At 35.8% G+C, this 23236-nt stretch overlaps 1 protein-coding gene across 6 annotated transcripts in view; it reads right to left on the bottom strand.

The window, feature by feature from the left end:
• Nucleotides 1-23236, bottom strand: part of ACAP2 (ArfGAP with coiled-coil, ankyrin repeat and PH domains 2) — a 71479-nt gene that overhangs the window by 5898 nt on the left and 42345 nt on the right. For 2 of the 6 annotated variants that reach the window (XM_010568379.1, XM_010568384.1), the window contains exons 10-23: nucleotides 22293-22405; nucleotides 18462-18482; nucleotides 15213-15264; nucleotides 13692-13792; nucleotides 12377-12482; nucleotides 11733-11941; nucleotides 10920-10989; nucleotides 9447-9541; nucleotides 7902-8086; nucleotides 7006-7098; nucleotides 5503-5690; nucleotides 5068-5177; nucleotides 3939-4049; nucleotides 3638-3699 (exon numbers count right to left, since the gene is read on the bottom strand). In XM_010568379.1, coding sequence (XP_010566681.1) covers nucleotides 3638-3699; nucleotides 3939-4049; nucleotides 5068-5177; nucleotides 5503-5690; nucleotides 7006-7098; nucleotides 7902-8086; nucleotides 9447-9541; nucleotides 10920-10989; nucleotides 11733-11941; nucleotides 12377-12482; nucleotides 13692-13792; nucleotides 15213-15264; nucleotides 18462-18482; nucleotides 22293-22405 — 1516 coding nt within the window. The remainder of the gene's footprint in view (nucleotides 1-3637; nucleotides 3700-3938; nucleotides 4050-5067; nucleotides 5178-5502; nucleotides 5691-7005; nucleotides 7099-7901; nucleotides 8087-9446; nucleotides 9542-10919; nucleotides 10990-11732; nucleotides 11942-12376; nucleotides 12483-13691; nucleotides 13793-15212; nucleotides 15265-18461; nucleotides 18483-22292; nucleotides 22406-23236) is intronic. The other 4 variants (XM_010568380.1, XM_010568383.1, XM_010568381.1 and 1 more) reach the window with 4 other exon arrangements.

Here is a 23236-nt window from a genome sequence, read left to right as displayed (position 1 = left end):
GTGTGTTTAAAAGTTTGCACTACAGTGAAAAGTTAAACTGTTTTCTTTTTCCATCTTTTAATGCACATTTCCAATATTAGAACTATTGTTCTTTTGGAGATGAGACCCCATTCATTTGAAAATACTTTCAGAAATGATAACTGACCTTCCAGAAATATTTAACATGCATGGCATGTGGGTTTATATAAAAATGTAATGACACAATTCTTCCCAGACTTTAAAAGATAAATACGTTCAATATGGCTCTACTAGGAAAAGTCAGCTCTAGTGAAATTCCCTTCTGGTTTTCAGATTTAGTTTCAAGTATGTTCTAGAGATGAAGCAGGCACAGGACACATTTTATTGTAACAGTTCTGATAACTGCTTGCACTGAGAGATAAGCACAGAATGAAGGGAGTTTTAGCATTCACCAAAAGAACAGCTACGAAGAGCACAAATCGGAATCAAGCTTGTATGATAAAAGCAATTATGCTTTTAATACAGAAGTGGGTTCCACTGGTGAACTAGTAGTGTAGTTCAAGTTGCCATATCTGGTTCTTTCAAATTAACTTGAAAGAAAAAACAAAGGATTTTTGCAAGATACATTGTGGCTCTGTTTTGGCTCTATTACATAACAAAAATATTGCATACAAAAATAGACTAAAATAAAGTGTCCCTTTAGTTTGTAAGCTGCATTAAAATACTTAATACTGTAAACCTTATAATTATTTTAAAATCCTACTCTAAAATTGAATTCTGGAAATTCCCTTTCCAAGCAATGTTTTCCCTAAAGTGCAAATTTTACGTACAAAAATACTATAACACCGCTTTACCATTTAACACCACAGTAACTCAAAAGGCACACATCATACATTCAAGAAAAGATAGAAAGAAAAAAGTAGCAAAACTAATATCAAATATTTAGCAGACATACTGTAGCACCAGAAGATGAGCACTCAAGTATTATATGAGAAACAGTACAATGGTGCATATGGCTTCTACCACCAGAAATGAACTTTTTGTTGAACAAGTTACTTTCAGCTAGTTCCCATTCTAGCAATATTTTGGAAGACCAACTGTACCTCACAGAGAAATATATACATCCTCTCAGTAGCTCAAACCAGCCAGGTATATTTAAATTAGAAATGTTGATGCCATTAGCTACATTAGTAATTGTTTATCAACTGCATTACTGAAGCGGAAAAATAGGCAGTTGGCTTCACTCTGATGACAGCAAACTCATACATCGATATTTACCCTCACATAGCTCCCACCAAACATACAATTGTCTTGAAAATCCTTATTTTCTTCTAGAACCATAATTTTGGAGGAGAGGAGTTCTAAAATAAGGGCAGTGCAGATAATTGAACATGTATATGCAGTGAAAAAGACCTGCCACCTCTACGACCACGTAAAGATATCATACCTTGCAAGAGCAGAGAGGTTTTGTGCATACACTTACACATTTACACAACCCTTCTAGTAGGCTAGCAGACATGAACATTTAAAATACACAAATATTTACCTCCACTTTTAAAAGAGACTTCAGCAAGTAAAGAACCGAGGAGAGCAGAACTATGCTATCCAAAGATACAGCAAGATCTGCGGCTGGGACACTGTGCTACAGCTTGTGGCCTGAATTTCAAAAACTATCCTAAGGATACCCTCCCCCTGATTTTGGGCAAGCTCTATCCTTTGTGGTAGCTCTAGTTTCCATTGTCAATCTTGCCTGTTTACAATGATCTGATCCTATCTGTAAGATATCTGGATCAGATTGTATCAACTGCAGTCTCTAGATTCTACTGTAATACAAACTGATAAAAAGGTCAAGATATTTTCAATGAAAGACTTAGCCAGCTTTTTAATTTGTCTACCTAATTGAAGAATCTGTCTAAAAAAAAAAAATTATACAAGGTGTCAGGGAAAACAGTCCCCCCCATCTCCAGTTTAAACACATTCATATTTTCATCTTAGTGCCTGTATTTGTTATTAAAGAAACATTTTACTAAACATTTGTAGCATTTAATAACCAACTGAGGCTTTTTGTACAAACTATAGAAACATATCTTCTGGTTTATAATACTTTGGATTTGTGACAGGTCAATTAAATGACCCCAAATATTAAATTTATGATTTAGCGCAGAGCTTTTGAATCAAAATACCTACCTCCCTTCAAACAAAGGCATTTTACTATTTGAAACTGATAGTTATTACCTCTTAAAATAAAAATCAGGAGACTCAAAAATACATCAGTATTTGTTACCTTCAGCCTGTCGGTAAAGTAGTATGCATTATATCAGAAAACAGCTTTACATGTAAAATGGCCAAACTGGCAATAGACTTTTTTCATATACATAGCCTGCTGCATTTTCTGAGTGGGGAATTCTTCCTCATTTAAGCTCATGACCAAGTATATACTTTTAAATTATCTGTTGCTCTACCAAAGAAAGCATTTGAATTCTGAGTGTCTATAATACTTCTATTGTTTTAATCTGAATTTCCTACAAGATTTGTTTAAAAATAAATTTGAAAAACATCTGTTCTTAAGGAGAAACTAAACAAATTGGGTTTATTTAATAGAGTTTATCGGGGATATTGACATGAGATTCAGCGTTGCCCCTTGAGTATATTCCAGCCCCAATCCGGTAAAAGACATAATCACACATAATCTTTTTGAATCAGTGGAAAGTACATAAGGGCTTTATAGGAGTGAGCCAAGAGTACTCAGCACTAAACCTTAAAAATAAGGCTTGCCTTTCACTACTGCCGGGTACAGTGGCGTGTTCTTAGCTAACTCGACAGTCATGTGTACCTTCATTATTGATATTTGCAGGAGATCAAATTAGGTTCCTATGGAAGCATACCATAATAGAAGAAATGGCTTGCATAAATATCACATCAGAACATAGTGTAAATTGGGGCTGAATGCCTGAGAATAAAGTTGCACATATTCATTAAATATAATTTTTTACTTCCCTGTACCAGTTGGCTCAAATGTCTGCCAATTCTTTTCTTTTTTTTAAATCAAATGGTAAGATACTATGCATACAAAAATACATACTTAAGAATGACTGCTTTGTTTCTTATTTGTATCTTAACAAATAAAAATATTTAAAAATAAAATTTGAGGAAATAATACTTTCCTATTTCTGTCTGGAGTTATTTTGAAATATTTGATGTACATTTTTACATTGGTGTGCAAGCATTTTTTCTTAAAAAGAAAAAGAGGACCATTCCACAGGAAGGACAATGGTATCCTATAATAAGATGAACTGCTCAACTGCCTCTGAGCAACCTGGGACAGAAGGCTGCTATTAAATAACATCAGGTAAATCCTAACATCACGTGATTTTCAATGGAACATAATAGGAGAAAACTGTGGACAACTACCAGCAAAACAGGTTGGTAATGGCTGTAGTTACATACACTACTATAATAATGTACTTTAAACACTCTCCTTTTAGTCCCCTAAATACTCTGACAAAGTCACACCAGTGAATTTCAATGAAGCTTTAACATATGTCAGTTTATAAAAAACATTATTGTATGAAGCTATCTTCAATTTCCCTCAGCTCCTAAGAATCTAATTGTAAACTGATAAATTCCTGAATACACTTCTTATACTGCATTTCAGTATGGTTATTAGTAGAGTATTGACCTGGCTGTCCATAGAGTCCTTCTGATTCACGCATTTCTTCATTCATCCTTGCTAAACGCAACCTATGATTTAGGAAACAAGAACAACAATGTCATCTTTAAAGCACTAAAAAAAGACTACAATTCAAGACCTACAATGCATTCCTGAACCTCACACCAGTCAGGTCATCTATGGATAGTGCACTCTGCTTTTTCTTTTGCTCTCCCTGTGTTTATGTAAAGGAATTCTGACATTTCTTATATTTTTAGCTTGAAACAGAAAAAGAAAACCCAGTTAGTCAAAAACATAATGTACAACTTACAATGTTACAATATCTGCATTTGCAGCTTCTACTGCTATACTCAATGGATCTTTCCCATCTTCATCAGTGGCATGCTGGTTTGCTCCTCGTTTTAGGAATAAACACACTTGTCTGTTTAGAAAAAGCATTTAAGAATAATTTTCACAACAATAATGGAAAAAAGCAAATAAATTCAAGCTGAATGCAACATATTTGGCTTAAATTGCCAGAAGTCTCCTGAACATCTCAAAACAGTGTTGTTCATCTAGAACAACTAAGACGTTAACACAGTAGTAAGCAAAACCTTTAATTATTTAATCCACATTAGAAAGATGCCTAACTCAAATCACACAATAGTGCAGCAAGGAGTTGAACCCTTTAGAAGCAAGACTCTACCCTCCTGTATCACCTTAGGTTGTAGAACCAAAAAACCTCATCCCTTTTACTACAACAGACAAGAACCACTGAACAGGATAAATCAATACAGGAAAGAATACAGTTCACAGATGCCTGATTTATCCAACAGAAACTGATCTCATTTTTCTCTGCTATTATAATTCTTGATCTTTATAAACATAGCATACTGACTAAGCTTACATCTTAAACTCTCCCAAGTTCTTGCACTCACGCTATTTAGAATTCATGCATGCAAAGAGTTTGGGCACCACCAACCAGATTACTATGTCCTCACTTGAAGTGAGGTGGTACAGGGTTTCAGTTAAAAGCCATGATTCCAAAATTCAAGATGTAATGCAGTACATTTAAGATACACTCTCAGTGCAACACACAGGTGGAATGCGTCAGAAAAAGCCTTGGCCCTCACACACCACTCTCTCTCCAACTTGTATCATATTTCTGAAGAAAAAAAAAGATCTCATGAGCCTTCACCAAAAGTTCATGCTATTTCAAAGCATTATTAAATACATGTTTTTACAAAATGGACCAAAGTGTGTTTATAGGCATGTGTTTAGCTAGCAGATGAGACTACTAATTCAAAATGTTGTTTCCTCTCTCACCACAAAAGTTTAGAGAAAAACCTGGATCACCTGAAATATATTAAAAGGGCAGAATATTTGGGGAAATGAAGAAGCTTCACATTAACAACTACAGTAAAGGATGGCCATTTACAAATTCTGGAGCAGACAGTTACCCAGTGTGTCCTAGAACCGTGGCATGGTGCAGGGGTCCTCTTCCTTTCATGTCCCTGATGTTCACATTGGCCCCATTCTGCAGCAAAAATTCACAAGTAACCAACGAACCCTACGGAATAAATACAAAGAAACAATTCATCACCAGATCTCTACAGTAAGAGCCAAACACATTTTGCCTTCTCACCACTGAGTCACGTGGCGAAACAAAATGGATTTGCTTCCATATCAAATTTAAACACTACTAGGTTATATAATTCCAAACAAAGCATTAAATAGTTCATAAACAACTTTGAGAGAACATTGTAAAGACAACTTCAGCACCACATTATCATTCATTAGTGATGCAAGCAGTTCAAAAGGAACAGTGACATAGAAATATCCCTATTATTCCCCTTCCCCTCCTCCCATGTCAGTCAGTGCTGTATGTCACATACCCCTCGCACTGCCTGAATAAGTGGTGTTGCTTTGTTTTCTTCTACGTTGACCCAGTTTACTTCAGCTCCATGGGCCAATGCTTCTGCCATATCAGGCAGATTCTTCTCAAAGGCAGCTCGATACAGCTGCAATCCTGGACTAGACTGTTTGGAGTCACAGAACACAGAAGACTCTTGCTTGTCTCCTTCTGAAAAAAAAACAAACCAAAACAATTGCTTATCTAATCCCTGTTTTTATAAGGTACCTCCTGGAATTCTGACCAAAATGTCATTTCTCCAGCATAAGATAGCTCAGGTTTTGCAGAATGCTGTGCATTGTTGCCCCATTCTGCCAGGAGAAGTCACAGATGCCTTTAGCCTATTCTAGCATTCAGGCATGGCCACTTCACAGAATTATTACTGCCCAAAAAACATTCTCTCCACGTTACTGGCACATGTGAATATCATTCAATCTACATATCCCGTGTCATTTCTAAGAAATGACTTTAGGTTACAAGTGTGTTTTATCCTATACTGCAAGATATGAATAAAACTAATTTCCTGTAGTGATGTAGTCATACAAATACATCTTTATCTGCAACAGCTTGATACACCTGAATATGAGGCTAATACCATTCTGACCTAATTTTCGTTAGCACATACCATTGTCATTTACCAATTACTTGCTGTGGCTATAATCTTTTGGACTAAAGCATAATCTTTCTTTTCATCTCAATAAGAGTTTTAGAGAGTGAAGTCTGGGAGATAAAGACATTGTTATATATAAGCTTTCATAAGTTACAGCATCATAAGTGTTTCTACAATGCAGCCAAAGAAAGGATCCAACCCACATGCTGCTTGCCTGTACACCACAGCTGTGAACTACTGGATTTAAAACATATCTCAGAAGAGTGTTGTGATGTAGAAGAATAAGATTGCTTTATAAATAAATGTTTTAGATGTATTGAGTATAGCTTGTCAAAATATCCATCAGACCAGGATGCTAATATTAGATAGCAAATAATTTCATCAATCAATTTATAAAACTTTGAATAAAGAGGGGGTAGTGTTTAAAGACATGGTCAATTCCACATAAGCAGAAAACAGAAAAATTAAGCAACAATGCTCAAATAACACATAAAAGCCTATTATCTGTGACTTAACAGGAATTCTACCTCCAAGGATTTAACTATTTATAAAAGGATTATGCATTTCTGTGGAGACTTGTCTGTATCAAAATGCAGCATTGCTCTATCTGTAAAAAACACAAAGTTCTGGCTCAGTATCATCTGACTGGAAAAAACATAGTTCTCTGAACTCATTTAGAAAAACTCAATGTCATTCTTGCTACCAAGCCTGGAGGAGAGAAAGGTCACTCAAACAATTACTACCCTTCTTAAAAATGTTTCAGCCCACCAGGACAGAAGAGACATGAATTGTATCACCAAGTACTAACTCCTTTTACAAGAACATGCTACCAAGAAATGATTAAATTTTCATCTTAAAGTGCAAAGCCTAACACACCTGGTTCATACAAACTGTTAGCTGATATAGTAGAGACAAGGTGTTCTTTGCTGTCATCAGCGCTGTGTTGGATCCCACTGTCACTGCTTTGTACTGTTTTGGGGAGAAACTGTAATTACTATGCAGACCGTAAGTTACCTACTCTTCACAGATACCATGATAATAAAGCAAGCTCTTATACTTGGTCCTGAATACATGATTTTTTTAAAATTACTAATAATTATTCAATATTCTTAATGCATCCATAGAAAAATAGGAAGTCACATATTGCAACCATAATAATAGTCAAAGATTATTAGAAAGGAAAAGATCAGGATAAGTAAAAAAGCTTAAATTATTTCATGAAAACACTAAGCAATGCAGGAGCCTGGAGACAATAGATTAAAGGCAGGGAGATGGCCACAACACACAATGGATCACTAGTGCAAATACTGAACACGCCATAGCTGTAGTACTTACTACTACGTAGTTTTGAAGAGGTATCAAAGTAGGAGAAGAGTGAATCTAGTTCATCAGGACAGAACAGAGACTCCCGCCTCGCCTCGTCGCTACTTACAGCAACCGCTGGGACATGCAAGTTAGCAAAGCACAAAGCAGGCAGTAAGGAAGGGATAGGGCAGGAAAGAACGTTATTGGAAAAATTAAGGATGAAAATACGGAGGAAAGAAGGTGGTTAATACGTTTCTGAAAGATAAGCATCCCCACTACAAACTCTTCCCCACCTAAAAATACACATCTCTGAACAAGTCTTTTCTCCCTTATACTTCTGAACTAGGCTATGACCCATTAAAAGACAGATTCTGATTTCTCTGCATGAGGCAGGAAATCAATTAATACAAAAATATGTTACTTAAAGAACATATGTAATATAGCTAAGGAGAGAAGCATGTAAATACCTTTTAGGGATGCCGCACCTTGTTCCCCTGCCAAAAGGGATTTTTCAGGGCCACTGTGCCTTTTCTCTTCCTGACTTTGAGGCAAAACTTTTGTTCCGGATTCAAGCAGAGATACTGACACAGGCTGCCTCTCTACAAACTTTCTCTCCACATATTTTGCTCTGATGTATGCCTCCTTCTCCTGCCTGTCATATACAAAATCCCTGGAGTTAGTAAGCTAATATTTTAGTATCTTTATGTATTAAAAGAACATCTATTTCATACTAAAGCCAGTAACCAAAACTGTAGTTTGGCATTGCACATAAGACATGCTTACAGCACATTTTCAGAAATATGAAAAGGACACTATCTAACTCTTTCTGGATTCTTGATTAAATTTTGCATAAGGGTCAAAAGAAAGTAATTTTGTTAAATTCATATATGTATATTTCCTTTCAGGTAGACTTTAGAAAGTGGTATGTGGAAGAAATAAGCATTAGTCACTGTATGTTACTTCTTGGCATTAATCCTTTATACATATTTTACATTGTTAATAACCAACTAATATAGCATATATTTAGTTTCTTAGGTAAATATAAATTGTAACATTTGTTACAGGAACATCAAGCTTGCACAAGAGAACAGTAACAACAATAAGCCTCAGGTAGGCACAGCCACCAGTTCCATAATGCATACTGAAATATTTCTTCTTGTAACCTGAGGTTATCCTCTTAAGACGTACACATCAGTTGTGACAACCTGATGAAAGGGGCTATAGAAGTATTACTATTGATACTGCTGAAAAACAGTTACCACTAGAAGGAATATCTAGCAAATCTCTTACATTATATCATTATCATTGTCTCCAAATTGCCAACACTTTATAAAACGCTGTTTTCTATACCATAAAACTGCCTGACAGCAAGCAGCACAGAACTGGAAAGCTGGTAAAAACCAAAGTTTTAAAAGACATCTTATACAGCAGAACCAAACATTAGGTAACTACCTTCAAACACAAATTAGCATCAGAGAAATGGAAGACAGCAGTACAATCAATTAAAAGGTTGCTGTAAAGCAGCAGAGCTCATGTACAATGTAGGCAGAAAGAAGGGAGCATTCTGGGGATCAGGGAACAAAAGTCAAACTCAAGAACAAAGTCACTGTAAACAAAAGGCACAGCCAAAGGCTCCTTCCAGGAGCACTCACAAAGTAGAGCTGGCTGAAATGGTACAAAGTAAACAGGAAACAAAATCAACATGCCCACGTTGATGAGACAGAACAGAATGCTATACAGTTGTCACCAAAAGGAGGGATTGAGATCAGAAAAAGAAAAAAGTAACAAGAGAAGCCAAAAGTAACCAAGAGAAGGAATACCCAGTAAAGACACAGAGTGAGAAAAGGGGGAGAGCAAAACATACTGATAACATGTTTATCCCCTGGTGATAAGGGGAAACAAAGATTAAATCAAAGGAGCGTTACATAGTTAACTAGCAGCATGTTTTAAAGCTGGAGGCAGAAGGAAGCAACAACAGAAGGAAGTAAGAGGCACTGCTGGTAAATTACTACCTTTGGCTTCCAGGTTGTGGCTTCTTTACTCCCACTTTTTCCAACTTTGCTTCATATATTCTATTTATAACACCATTTCCCAATTCACACATAAGCTGTGAAGCAAAGTAAACAAACTCAAATACAGTTGCAAAAGGCTTTATCTACCTATTTAGTTGGTTTTAACCTCACTTAGCCTATTTTTACAACTTAGTATTTTCACTGGTAAAAGTACACTTACAGAAATAAGCATGGGTTTACATCATGATAATGAAACAATCAGTGAATAGAGAGACCAATTTCTGAGTAAGATAGCAAAAAATATAGTCACTCTTTTAAAGTGCCATTCCCTTCTGGAAAAGGAGTGCAAAAATTACCATCTGTCATTCAAGAATCTTTTCTGTCCAGAGTGACATCTTCAAGCCTCATTAACAAAGGTACTCTTTTCTACTAGCTTTGCCAGTAGCTATTCTTATCCCATCAGTCAGCAAGAGACAATTCAATCAACTCTACTCCATCTTGTCCAACAGGCTTTTTGCTAAACCATAATCTGTTATGTCTATAGAAAAAGATCAAAGACAAAAAGCAGCCTGCAGATACTACTTTTAAAAAGAATTTGGCCCATGAAGTCAAACTTACTGATGGCAATGAACAGACTTCTTGCTTCTAATACCAGATAGAACATTTAGCTCTGGTATTTACATGAACAGGATAAGAGGTATAGTTTTGGGGGGTTTTTGTTTGTTTGTTTCCTCAGCATGAACACATTGATATTAAAACTATTTAAGGTCAAACTGCAAAAGCAACACCCCTCTTCACATTGACTTCTGATTGCTCAGAACAGAGAAGCAATACCTAAGTACCAGAACATCACACCTAAAAACAAATGCTTTGCAACTGTTACCCAGTTGCACAAACGCATCAGTGCGCAAGTTCCTATTTTGGTATTTCAATATCAACATGATTTTCATAACCATGTTTCAAGCTAGAATTTTGGCACACGAGTAGCACACAAGAGCAGTTGCATGAGTGTTCTCCTATAAACCAGTAGGAGTACAAAATCAAGATCTCACTGTAAGAGCTGGCATTTGAATTTTCAAATATGATCATGCTTTAGGCTGATATAGGACTTCCAAAATTTGTCAGCCCACTACATTATTGGTCTGTAAACAGACTTCCCTTTTTATATGTTGAAAGTATCAGATGAAACTTACTACTCAAATTGCATTTGTGAACCTGAAGGTGTCCTAAGCTGTTCTGACTCACAAGTTTCTAACAAGAATAACTATTGCTACTGCATGTATTATAAGAAAGTGTGAATTAAAAAAAACCAAACAAAACCAACACACAACTATAAACATTTTCTACTCAAAAGTGCAAGACATACACTGGATACAAATGCAAGTGTTTCCTGCATTGAACTTTCTGATGCAGAAGCTTTCAAACAACAATCTAAGTACCAAATAGAAACTTGTTTCAAAACTACTATCATACCTTTAGAAGTTCAGGTTCCCATGAATCCAGCGTTAAAGATCTTACTTTTGAAAAGTGGACTCCCAAGCTCCTAAACAGCATGAAAAAATATTAACCTGTAACTGCATGCTATGTCTTACTTCAGACAGCTTTACCAATAATTTATGCAAATGTCGTGGTTTAACCCCAGCCAGCAACTAAGCACCACGCAGCTGCTCACTCACTCCCCCCCATCCAGTGGGATGGGGGAGAAAATCAGGAAAAGAAGTAAAACTCCTGGGTTGAGATAAGAACGGTTTAATAGAACAGAAAAGAAGAAACTAATAATGATAACACTAATAAAATGACAACAGTAGTAATAAAAGGATTGGAATGTACAAATGATGCGCAGGGCAATTGCTCACCACCCACCGACAACCAGCCAGTCCCCGAGCGGCGAATCCCTGCCCTCCCCTTTCCAGTTCCTAAACTAGATGGGACGTCCCATGGTATGGAATACACTGTTGGCCAGTTTGGGTCAGGTGCCCTGGCTGGGCATGGGAAGCTGAAAAATCCTTGACTATAGTCTAAACACTACTGAGCAACAACTGAAAACATCAGTGTTACCAACATTCTTCACATACTGAACTCAAAAGATAGCACTGTACCAGCTACTAGGAAGACAGTTAACTCTATCCCAGCTGAAACCAGGACAGCAAATAAAGCAGTTACCTTAATTCTGTTTACAAACAGGGGTCTCTAATCTTGCTTCAATATACATTTGAAGAGGCAAACACCACCCTTCCTAATTAAGTCAATGCACAAATTAAATACAGTTCTGAAGAGTTCCCCAACCTGTGTATCCCAGAGCACTCGATGCACAGTGTGATTCCTAGGTTGATACTGGCCCAGCGAGGATCTGCCAAACCACAATCACAGCAGGCAGCATTACCAGGAATACACTGAACTCGCTGTAGAGCACTTTCTCCCTTTAACAACTTCTCTTTTGTCTCACTGCCAGACTCTAGGCTTCCAGTAGAAGGGGATGATTTCTTTTCCTGTTTCTAAAAGAAAAGAAAAGAAAGAAACAAACAAGACAGACACACACACTAAATTAAAGAAATAGAAGTCCTACGGATACGGACTGTGCACTAGAATCATAGAAAAAAATAACTTCTGCGTTTAAGGCCAAGGAAGCCCATAGAACTGAAAAAATATTTCATTTTTTAGAAGTATTAGAACTGAATATAGGAGTATCCTATGAATTTTCATCACACTTCAGAAAAATCCATCAAAACATATAGGCCAAAGTAATGTTAGTAAGATGGAGTAAAAGATAGATTAGATATAAATCATAGCCTTCAAAATTTCATTGCATTTCCACTGGAAGACAAACAATGGATTCTTTTTTTCCTTCCCTCTCATAAAAAGAGGTTTTCTCTGTTTTTAATTTTCAGGATCTAAAGAGCAGTTGTTGTTTGGTTGGTTTTTAAACTCACCTCAGATTCATCCCCTTTCTCTCTATATGCTGTAGCAATACTGGTCTGAACAGCCTTAATCCATGCCTGCCGCAGCTTTTCCGAATCAGCCTGAAGCATGCAGCTTCTGTGACAAATCACACGTGTACTCAGATTGAAAGAGACTGACCAAGCAGCTAACATCAAATAACACATTGTTCAATAAAATACAGACTCTTGAGAAAGTTTCTCGCTAGCACCACAAGTATATGGTTTAATAGGCATCATCTAATAAACCTGTTTATTTTGAGATAACGAAGCAGCTAACCCTTTATGAATTGCAAACTCCTTGTTTCAAAACTATTTGCAGGTAATGCTGAAACATATAGATATGACCAGGGAATGGCTTAGTTTCCTATTCCCTTTCTTTTCTTATTCCAAGTTTTTCATTTTTATATCCTCCCATGCAATTTGCCTCCATGACTAATTACACAAGATACAGGTATAAGTCCTTCAAAACAGTTTCATTCACTGAGATCAAGAGAAAATTATTTTAAAGCTCTCTGACAAAGAGTGAACTACTTTTCACACCAACAATCAAAGGAAACAGGTCATGAAGTACAAAACTGTTCCAACACTTATGGGTTGAAAAAGCATAGGCAAGCAGGAGCAAAATGCACGTTAAAGTGAACCACAGACGAGGATGCAAACATTAGGACAGCAATCTATTAAGAAGAGAAACGTTAAGTAGGAGTGGGGAGTGTAGATAACATCCAAACCTAAAAGCAGGTTGATCTTATATCAAAAACTTAAATATGGTCACATCTCAAAATCATTAATAAGAAATCCATGTCCTGCCCTTCCTGCAGCAGGACTGCCATGCTTCTCCAAATACAACCAAACCAATACACTGCACTGCTACAGCTGAAAAATATTTTTATTTGGTAGTTTCATGTAGTGTATTCTCAAATGTAATATAACACTACTGGAGACAACAGCTTGTTAGTATGTTTCTCTCTCATTACACCAATCAGAAATCTGGAGAAGCAGATCTATTTTCTACATTACTATGTAGTTTGATAGCATCAGCTACTACTAAGCCCCAACAGCTCCACAACCACAAGCCTTTTATGCTTAAAGCACAAGAATGCATGTTTATGTTAATGCCAAAGTAAACTGAATACTAGGAACACTTCTCACAGCATCACTTCTCTTACCAAATATTTCAGAGAAGAGAACTGTTCAGATACTTTTTCTGTTTTGATCTACTCCAAGAGAAATGTTAATCTTGCATTTCAAGACAACCGAATGCAATGACTTTTTTATTTTTAAATAAATGTGTTCCATCACTTCTTACTTTGTTGGAGAAACCACTTCAAAACAGAAACGTCTTTCTATGTCTTCACAGTGTTTAACTGTGCAAAGCCGCAAGTCTTCAACAACTACCGTGGGATTATCCTAAGAGACAAAAATCAACAAAAATGTCACATAGAGGAAAGAGAATAAAGTTGCTAATAATCCCAAATTATTTATCATTGAATTATATTTGCTTGTTTACACAAATTTTTCCTCCAAAAATATAATTTTAAGTAGGTAGAATCAGAGATACTTAGCAGGAAGTATTTAGATAAGTTTTAGTGTTTAGTTGTATTTAATGAAAATTTAATGCAAACTTTGGAGAATTACTTTTTACCTGCAATCCAATGTACTAAATAATCAACATCTTAAATTTAAACAACAGTATTCAAAGGAGTTCAAAGATACTTTCTAAGAGATGCAATTAAATCACAAATAAATCAGAAAGATTACACCTAAATCAGCAGTATTATAAGTGCCAAGTACAAAACCCAGAAGCTGGATGCAGTGGTTTTGAAAATTTGATTCAATTCATAAGAATTCTATTCTAAGCTAATGGCATTTTAAAGGTGAGTTTTTAAAAAACATAAAAATGTAATTGGAATTCACAAACACAAAATGCCCAACTCAAATGTGCTCAAAGTCAACAGTTTCCTTCCTTTCCAACCACAAAAATGAAACCCCTTAATTTGATAGTATCAGGTAACAAGGAATAACCTCTGATCTGTTAACACTGAAGAGAAATTAATTGTGTTTAGCTCCCCCCCCCGCCCCGCCTCCCATCTCCATACAGTTCTCTGTTTTTTTCCAACACGAAGAACAGTTACAGCTATGTGGTGCATAAGCAGATTCTAGAACAGTAAATAAAGGAGCACAGGCCCAAATGTTGGTTGAAAAGGCTGGCTTCCACAGCTTGGGGCAGAGCTGCACTCATCGCTGTAATATACAACTGTACTTTCCCACCAGCAAGCAGACAGACATTGGCTGCTGAATCGCCTCATATTTTCAGTATCAAATACATGTACATAACATTCCTGACTGTTTTATAACAAATGCTTTCATGCCTTCTTTTCCCCGCCTCTCTCCCCCGTTGCTAAATTGGATATGTGAACCCAGTAAGCAACTGGAAGGAGGAAGTCCTGAAAGAGTTAAACACAACTGCTCGAAAAACAGCACGGAATATTCCACTGCCACCAAGTGCGTACAAGCCTTTTGGGACCAACAACTTTTAAGGCTCTTCATAAACCTTCTCTGCAACAAGGTAACAAAACCCACAGCAAATAAAGTATGTGCTTACAAGTCACTGTGCAGGAATCTCAAAATCTGGAAGTGTAGCAATTAAGTCTCATTTTACAAGGGGAGAAGTCTCATTTTCTCAAAGGAGAATGTAATTTAGAAAATGCAGTAGGTTGTTGAAGACCACACAGGCTACCCATGTCAGCACTGCTTCTCCTTCCCCCGATCAATCAGGAAAACCATCACCCACACCCCAAACTATCCCAAGCCAGTTTTTGATACCTACCTTAAATTTCTTCTGGTACACAAGTTGGTTATTTTGTATTGAGAACCAGCGCCTATTCAAATGAAGAGACATCCAGAGAATACATAACTGATTTTACAGTGCTTATTTGACCAAAATGCGCTAACATACAGTCTACAGAGAGACTGCATAAAAGAATTCACAGAAGTAATGCCACAGTCAGTTTTGGCAACTATTTCGTGAGAACATTGAAAAAAGGGAAAGCAAAGACAAAACAGAAAAGAAAGCAAGGTTCAAATAATTTGAGTCCTAAACAAACGCATTCATGTTATGACAACATTAGTTAAGCTATCACACAAAACATTTTCATTTCAAAGAACATTTACTTCTGTATTTTAGCAGCAAGCTACAAGTAATTGTTTGATAACACAAATTCGGATAGTTTGAATAACAAAGATACTTAAAATATGTAAACTACTTACTCCTGAAATATTTTTGAGTAGAACTAAGAAATAACTTACTAAAGCACTAAAAGTACTACATGTTGCTATCCCATGCATGTTTAATGTCTACCTATACTTGGCATTTCTTAAAATTTTAGACACTGAAATAAAAAGATTGCATACAAAAAACCAAAGCAAAATCAAGGAAAATCTTTTACATAGCATCCTAACTTAAGCCTCAGCTTTGTAGGAAAACAACAAATAAAAGATTTAATGAAGGCATCCTATAAAATCTAAGAGATAACATAACGCTTAAAAACTCCTCTGAACTGTATCATTCCTTGTCAAACTCACTGTTCAGATAGGATACAATTCATAGAGAGTGGAAAGATCATTCATATTGTGGAAAAAAAATATGAGGGCCTCAGATCTAACAACTGCATTTTATCAGACCACTGAATATAAAAAAAGCATCAAATATAACCATCCCTTTCTAGCTCTTCTGGGGATGCACAAAATAAAAGCTAACCAATCATCACTGGTTTTGATATACTGACAAAAATCAGGGTAACGTAAAAAATAATTCAGTCCTGCTACACTTATTTGTTTTGTTCAGGCTTATAATGTGAACCTGTGTTTATCATCGCGTAATTACTCAATTATCTCTAATACACCACTTTATGCCACACTACTTTTTTCTGCACTGCCAATTACTTTGAATAGTAACGGTGTACAAAATACTGTATTGCAACATATCTTGTTATTCTCCACAGGCTGTTGAACTTCAAACTACAGTTTACTACAATTAGTAACAAGAGGGCTCCATATATTTATTCAACCACCACAAGCCATTCATGAGAAGAAGCACACAAAGATTGTTAAGAAAAATTAAGATATACAGAAAAGTTAGATACAAATCAGAAAATCTAGTATTTGTTAGAAAAGTTAGTACTCAGTAGACAGATGAGATTCTACCTTTTAACAATATTTTCAAATGTTGTGCAGATATATTTAATTTAAAAAGCAACAACAGGATCTTCTTTTAATACTGGATTTCCAACATAAAAAGTCATCTTTTTGGATTAAAATAATTGAACAAAATAACGCAAAAAGTTAACTACTTTTTCAATTTATTAGCAGCAGTAGTTTTTGTCACTGCTATTTAAAAGGTATCACCTTTACCATCTATTTAAAAAAAAACATAGATGAGGTAACTAAGTCTCAAATATGAGCCTAAGGCAGGTTATTGCTAATATTTAAATATATAACTCAACACAAAAAGCAGAATCAAAAAGGAAAATAAACCCAGGCTTTTTAATGTGCTTTTTTTGAATGTAACACCAAATAGAAAAACATGAAAAGCAGTAAATAAGCGATAAAGGAAAAAAAAACCAAAAACAAAAGCCAAACTAAAAAACGGAGCCTTGCCCCAAGATAACATGCAATGGAGCAAAACCCTAATAATGGCCTTAGATAGTGTAATTAACTTCATTAATGCAATGCTTCATTTGTTCTACAGCTAAATATTTAGTGAGTTACTAAAGTAAATAAGGTCCAATCTGATCAACTGGATATAAGTGAGCACACAAATTGTAAAACAAATTTGTGTCATCTTTAAAGCCTAGTCCAGAATTTTTCAAAGTATTCTAGCCGCTTTTTTTTTCTAGTACAGAAATTAAGTCTAAGAGAACTTTTCAGTCCAGCCAAAGTGTGGGGGTTTTGATTATTTATTTTTTTTTAGAAACTTTTATTGAACAAGATCAACATTTTAGAATGTAGTATAACTTGTAGATCACACTTCTGAAGTAGGTGCCAATGGAAGTTAATACATTTTATTGTATGCTCGAAAAAATAAAAGTAGCAGACTCCCCCCCAACATGTCAATACCACAGCAGTTTTATTCAGGCCAAAAACTTTGAATTATTTCTTATTAACCAAGTATCATCAGTAAACTCATTACCGTAAGGAAACAGACTGCTGGGGGTCTACAGCAGTAACAGCCAGGAACTTCTGAGGTACAGTATATGTACTGAAGGTGCTGTTACAGGGTATACCTGTTCTAAGAATTAACATTCATAAACTTTTAGGCAACATGTGTGCAGTAAGTACTGACCATTATCAAAGTTTCATTAAATGTGTCATTCTGTCAAAAATAGGAGAGAAGCATGGTGAAGGAAAAAACATACTTGGGGAATCTTAAAGGAATTTGCACTGCCTCACTCAGTAGTGCTTAAATATAGCTGTTTGTGTTTAGAAACCGAATGTTTTCCATCATTTATACCTACACAATTCAAAAGAGTATTTGTTAAGTACGAATGAATACAAAATTCATTGAAAAACATTTCCAGTTTCTGAGAACTGAGAGTAATACCAAAAAAAATATAGAATTTAAATTGAGTTTTACATTAAAAAAAATGAATCACGCTTATTGATTCTCAAAAGGAAACAGTTTTCTTCACTAGTTGCTATCAGCATGCAAGTAAAACAGAGTGATTAAGAATGCACAACATTTAAAAATTACACTTCTATTTCCAATGCAGTTGGTAAGAAAAACCTCACCAATGTCAATTGGAAAAAGTCAAAACACTGATCTTGTAAGCTCAGAAGTTTGTGTGCAGAAACTTTGCTGTAATTCCTTTTTAGCTAAAACTAACTCAATCTTTCTAATTCTTTTAAAGGTGTTGAGCAGCAGGTATACTGGCATCCCAGGCAGAATCCTTCTGTTATTTTCTTAGACTGAGCCACTTATACATCCATTGCAAGTAATCAAAATTAAATGCAGGGTTAATTAAGAGCTTTTTGCGTGCCAAAGAAACATTGGGAAGGTATAAAAGAAGCTGGTTGGTACCTGATGTGATCTGGCTTTTTCCTGTCATGTGAAAAAATGGGGTAGGATTAAAACATAAGGGAAAGGAGGAGAAGGAATGAAAAATGCAAAATGAGCAAAATAAGCAAAGAATTAGCATGATCTGAAAATACAGCAGAATTAAAAAGGAAAACATTTAATGCATCCACCTAAAACCTATTTAGAACATACTAGTGTTTGATAAATGCTTCTCTCCCTATACACATTTATTGACGCATATCTTTCTTTATGATATGGACTTATTTTTCATTTGAATTTCTAGGAACTAAAACAGCTTTCCACCCACTGCTCCACAATAATAAATGCACCTGATTTCAGTTCTGATGCCTTAAGAAAAATTGTGCACAATAAGATACATCATTTACAAACAGATAGACGTACATTCAAAAAATAGGTCTCCATACCTGTTACTGTAAGACTTTCCAGTATAAAGATAACATTTTGATTCTGTTCAAGTATATTATCTGAAATACTCATGTACATTATACACTATCCATTTAGCCACAATAAAAAGAGACTGCAAAATCTCCAGCTCTTTCAAAACACAGCAACATTGAATTGCAAATAGCTCTTGTGGTTTACTTTGTAACCTGCTCAAACACTATTTGTTTCTCAAGCCAGTGTCATGCAGAAATATCCCAAGAACAGGAAACCTGAAGCAAAAGCCCAAATAACTAGTCTTCAGACAATTAAAGGCAAGCTGCCAGCTGCCCAAGAAGAAACTACAACATCCTAGCAAGAAATTAGCTTGGATTGGAAACAAAATAAGTTTTCATTCATCAGAACAGATTCGCCCCCCTTCAAAGGGCTGCATTATATGGTTTTGATTTTTTCTCCCCCAGCAACCAGACTTCCCAGGACGATTCACTATGGTGTCCATGGATTCATTAACCAAGACATGCACACAGAAGCATCACAATTATTGAGTTTGCCAGCTAGAATCCTAGAACCATACTGATGCGTGTCAAATCCAGACAAAATCCATTGTACAGTTTCCTTTTCTCTTATGTTTTTAATGGTGGCAAGTATACACTAATAGTGGTAATTGCAATGATTTTTGGTGCCTTTAATTCAGTTTTAAAGGAGTGCTTAAAAAGGTCTAGAACCATCAAAACACCGACTGATACCAACAGTAGGAAAAGAGAATCTACCATTTTAAATACATCTTACTACTGACAGTGTAATCAGCAGTTAGCAAGGAAGATCAGTGCCGTCACCCTTGGCTCAGAACATGAGGAAATTCCAGTATTTCTTTCTGGGCAAATTCTTCTAGTTTTGTTTCAGCTGGTTGATTTTCCACCCATCTCCCCCAAAGATGGGCATACAATAAAGCAGCAAACTACTTATCTGATAAGAACACTGAAAATATCTTGTCTGTCTTGGTGTCTCTGACTTCAGCTCTGAATTCCCTCACATAAAATACATAATTCTCTAAATGTTTCCTCTTTTGGTATTTCATTGTACATTTTTAGGCACAAAACAGTTCAATGCAACAATACAGTACTTTCTTGTACTCTACCTAGTGACTGGAAAAACACACTCACCTCTAATATATGCTAAACTTTAATCAGTATTATCTCCCTGCAGCTGAAACTGCAATAGTACGTAAGTAAAGCATTCCATCATTGGAAACAGGCAGTGGAAAGTGGCAATGACCACTTCAGTGCCTACAACATAGCAAGCAATTACAAATGTATTCAGAAATAAAAATAAGATGAAAATACTTCTCTATTTTTATTAAAACATGAAAAATGGGGCTGGATTCAGAAACTAATAGTTGTCTTCAGGAAGGAGGTCTTAAATATATATTTTATGTATAATAATAGTAGTAGTAGTTTCTTAACAACTAGCAATGGTTTGTGAAGTACAAAATTAAAATGATTGATTCAATTTCTAAACTATGTTTACAGATAGCATATCCAATGCTATTCTTTGCCTAATTCTGAAGCATCCAACTAGCCTATCACAGTGAGATAAGTTACCAAGAATCTCAGATTAAATGAAGGTTACAGGTTTAGCTTTATTGAATACTCTTGTGAAAATTAGAAGAAAAAACTATAAGCAAATATAAATTATATAGTAAAAGTAGGTAGCTCTGACTCATTATTGAGCTGTTTACCTTGGCTCACTTAAATAACTTATTGTTTGGATATGTTTTTATTATATATGTTCAAACCTGTAACTTAACCTGAAAGAATGTCATTGTGTATCTTGATTTAATTATGACTTCCCTGTACTTACTTTGTGTCCATTTAAATTTCCAACATACAGGAGTTAGTTTTAATTGAATCCTACTCCCTAACCACCTTAAAGTAAGATACATGTACAATATTACTAAGTATGAAGCCATGGGGAAGAATAGTATTTCTCAGCTACCTTCTAACACTACTGTCCTGCCCCCTCCTGCCACCTCCCTTCAGAGCAAGACCTTCAAGCTATCCAAAAGAAGAACCCAGAGTGAGTCAGAGTTTTGCCTTCAGTCACTAATCAAGAGGCTGCAGTCAATCCTGCAGAACACTTTGCAAAAAGAACCCTTTCAGCCTGTTGAGAATCCAATAAAGGACAATCTCCTGCCTTGTTACTGTGGATTTTTCTCAGTGTGCTTACACTAACATTTTACTTCAGACCAGGAACATGGTTTTGAAGCATATCTCCCAGTTTTCTCCCTTCACTGTCCTTTGATGCCTCGCAGATTTGTCTTGAAGAGCTCTGAATTCTGCTTGGATGAAACTAACACAGAAGATACATTACAATTACAGATGGATAATCAGACCACAGCACCAGACTAGTAGTCTGTAGCAAAATCTCTTATACTAGTTGCACATGACTTGCTAATACAGATACAGTCTTATTGACACCAGTGGCCCTTGCATCAGTCTACGGATTTAAGTGAAGCAATCCCAATTTGTTACAGACTTGTGATGTTCTGAGATGCTCAAGAAATTATAGAATAATTAAGGTTAGAAGGGATCACATATCCAAATGTACATTTTGGCCTTCGAAATACAGCAAATAGTTTAACAGAAGCACTCCTGCAAAAATTATAGAGCATAAGATAATAAAAAGAGCTCTCTATCACAACAAATTAACTTTAAAATTCAAGAACTGTTTCCAGCTACACTGCGAATGCTCCAGCATCTATATTTCCTTGAAAAAAGCATACACCCTTGGAAATGCAAAAGAAATCCTGTTCAGGGACAAAAATATTTAAAAAATAGTAAAATATACATTGTTAAAGAGACATGACTAACAACATATTTTGAATCTCAACAGGACCATCAAAACTACTAAGCAGAAGTCACTGCACAGGACAGGAATTGTAAAGGCTAACAATTACATGCTTATCTTTCAGGAAAAATAACTTGAGTTCTTGAGTACTAGAGTCCTTCACTGTGTTTCCCAGTTTCCAATGGCTACGCAACTTCCATTTTACTTTGTCCTCTAATATTTATTTCCCCAGCATATACATTCAGATAGCTTATTGTATAAAATCATAAGGATTGCTCTGTTTCAACTCCAAAGTAAGGCCAAAACACAATTACAGAGCCAGACCGCGCACAGCAAAGCACATTTTCCATACATAGAACTTCTCCAGACTAAGATACACTCTTAGAAAAAGGCTTGCAAACAACTAGGACAGAAAATAAGGACAAACGGCTTTGAAGTGTCATCTCTATGCCAATTAAAAGAGTCGTCCAAGTGTTCTGTCAAAACTGTGGAATCAGTGAGTTGCATAGGTTATAAGTCAGACCAGAATTTAGCTTAACAAGCAGTATCTTAATGAGCTAGTAAATAGAGGTTCTGAATAATTACCTGTTCCAAGTCTTGAAGGCATTGCTGGCTCGCTTAAATAGATAACCTTCCATAACAATACCATTGGCTGCATCTACATTGTATTCTAGTTTAGTATCATCACTGGAATAATCCTAGTACAAAGGAACAAGAGAAGAAAAAGACATTGCAGTTTCAAATAAAACTTCAAATACAGGCAGTATTAATGTAAAAAAGTAAACATTTAGGAATAATGTTTTGCTTGCAACAGTGATTAGTCAAGCCATGACTCTCTCAGCCCCTGACAATTTTTTTAAAAAAGCATTTTAAAGAGATCAGAATGCTAAAGATTTTTACTTTACCTGCACACAAGGGGAATTTCTTGCTCAGGTATTGGTGACCTCTATGGCCAAGTAGAGGCCAAACACTACTGACAGAGCATCTGATGCTTCGCGTGTCTGCTCAAATGGTCTCACATATATTCCAAAGAAAGGGAAGAGTAAGGTAGAGGAAAAGGGGCAATGGGAGTTAGGAGTCAAAACTGAAAAGCAATTGCAGCCTGTTACAGACAACTGTATAGACCCAGTCATGCTTTAGCATTTTCTTCAGCTCTGTCATCTTGACAGGCGAGCTGGATCAGAACTTAGAAGACAAGTAACCAAACAAAGATGACACTATCAGTTATCTCTAAATTATAGCAGTCAGGGTGCTGGCAATGATGACAAGAACTTAGCAGTAATTTTTTCTTTATGATCTTTGACAAGAATATGAAGCTAGAAGCAGGACAAGGGAATATACATTTCAGTCAAGCTAATAACAAATTGTAACAGCTAATAACAGTTAATAACAGCTTTAAAAGTTTTAGAAAGGTTAACTACTTCACATCTCCAGCAAAGGTAAACTATGTAGCAATACATGTGGTGATTATTTGCTTTCATATCATCTGAAACAGCATGGACTCTTCCCAGGGAGCTACAGAGTTCAGG

This window comes from Haliaeetus leucocephalus, unplaced genomic scaffold, assembly GCF_000737465.1.
Source record: "Haliaeetus leucocephalus isolate CR32 unplaced genomic scaffold, Haliaeetus_leucocephalus-4.0 Scaffold240, whole genome shotgun sequence".
NCBI classification, from domain to species: Eukaryota; Metazoa; Chordata; class Aves; order Accipitriformes; family Accipitridae; genus Haliaeetus; species Haliaeetus leucocephalus.
The sequence above is the reverse complement of the archived record's forward strand: the minus strand, read 5'-3'. Positions and strand labels throughout refer to the sequence as shown.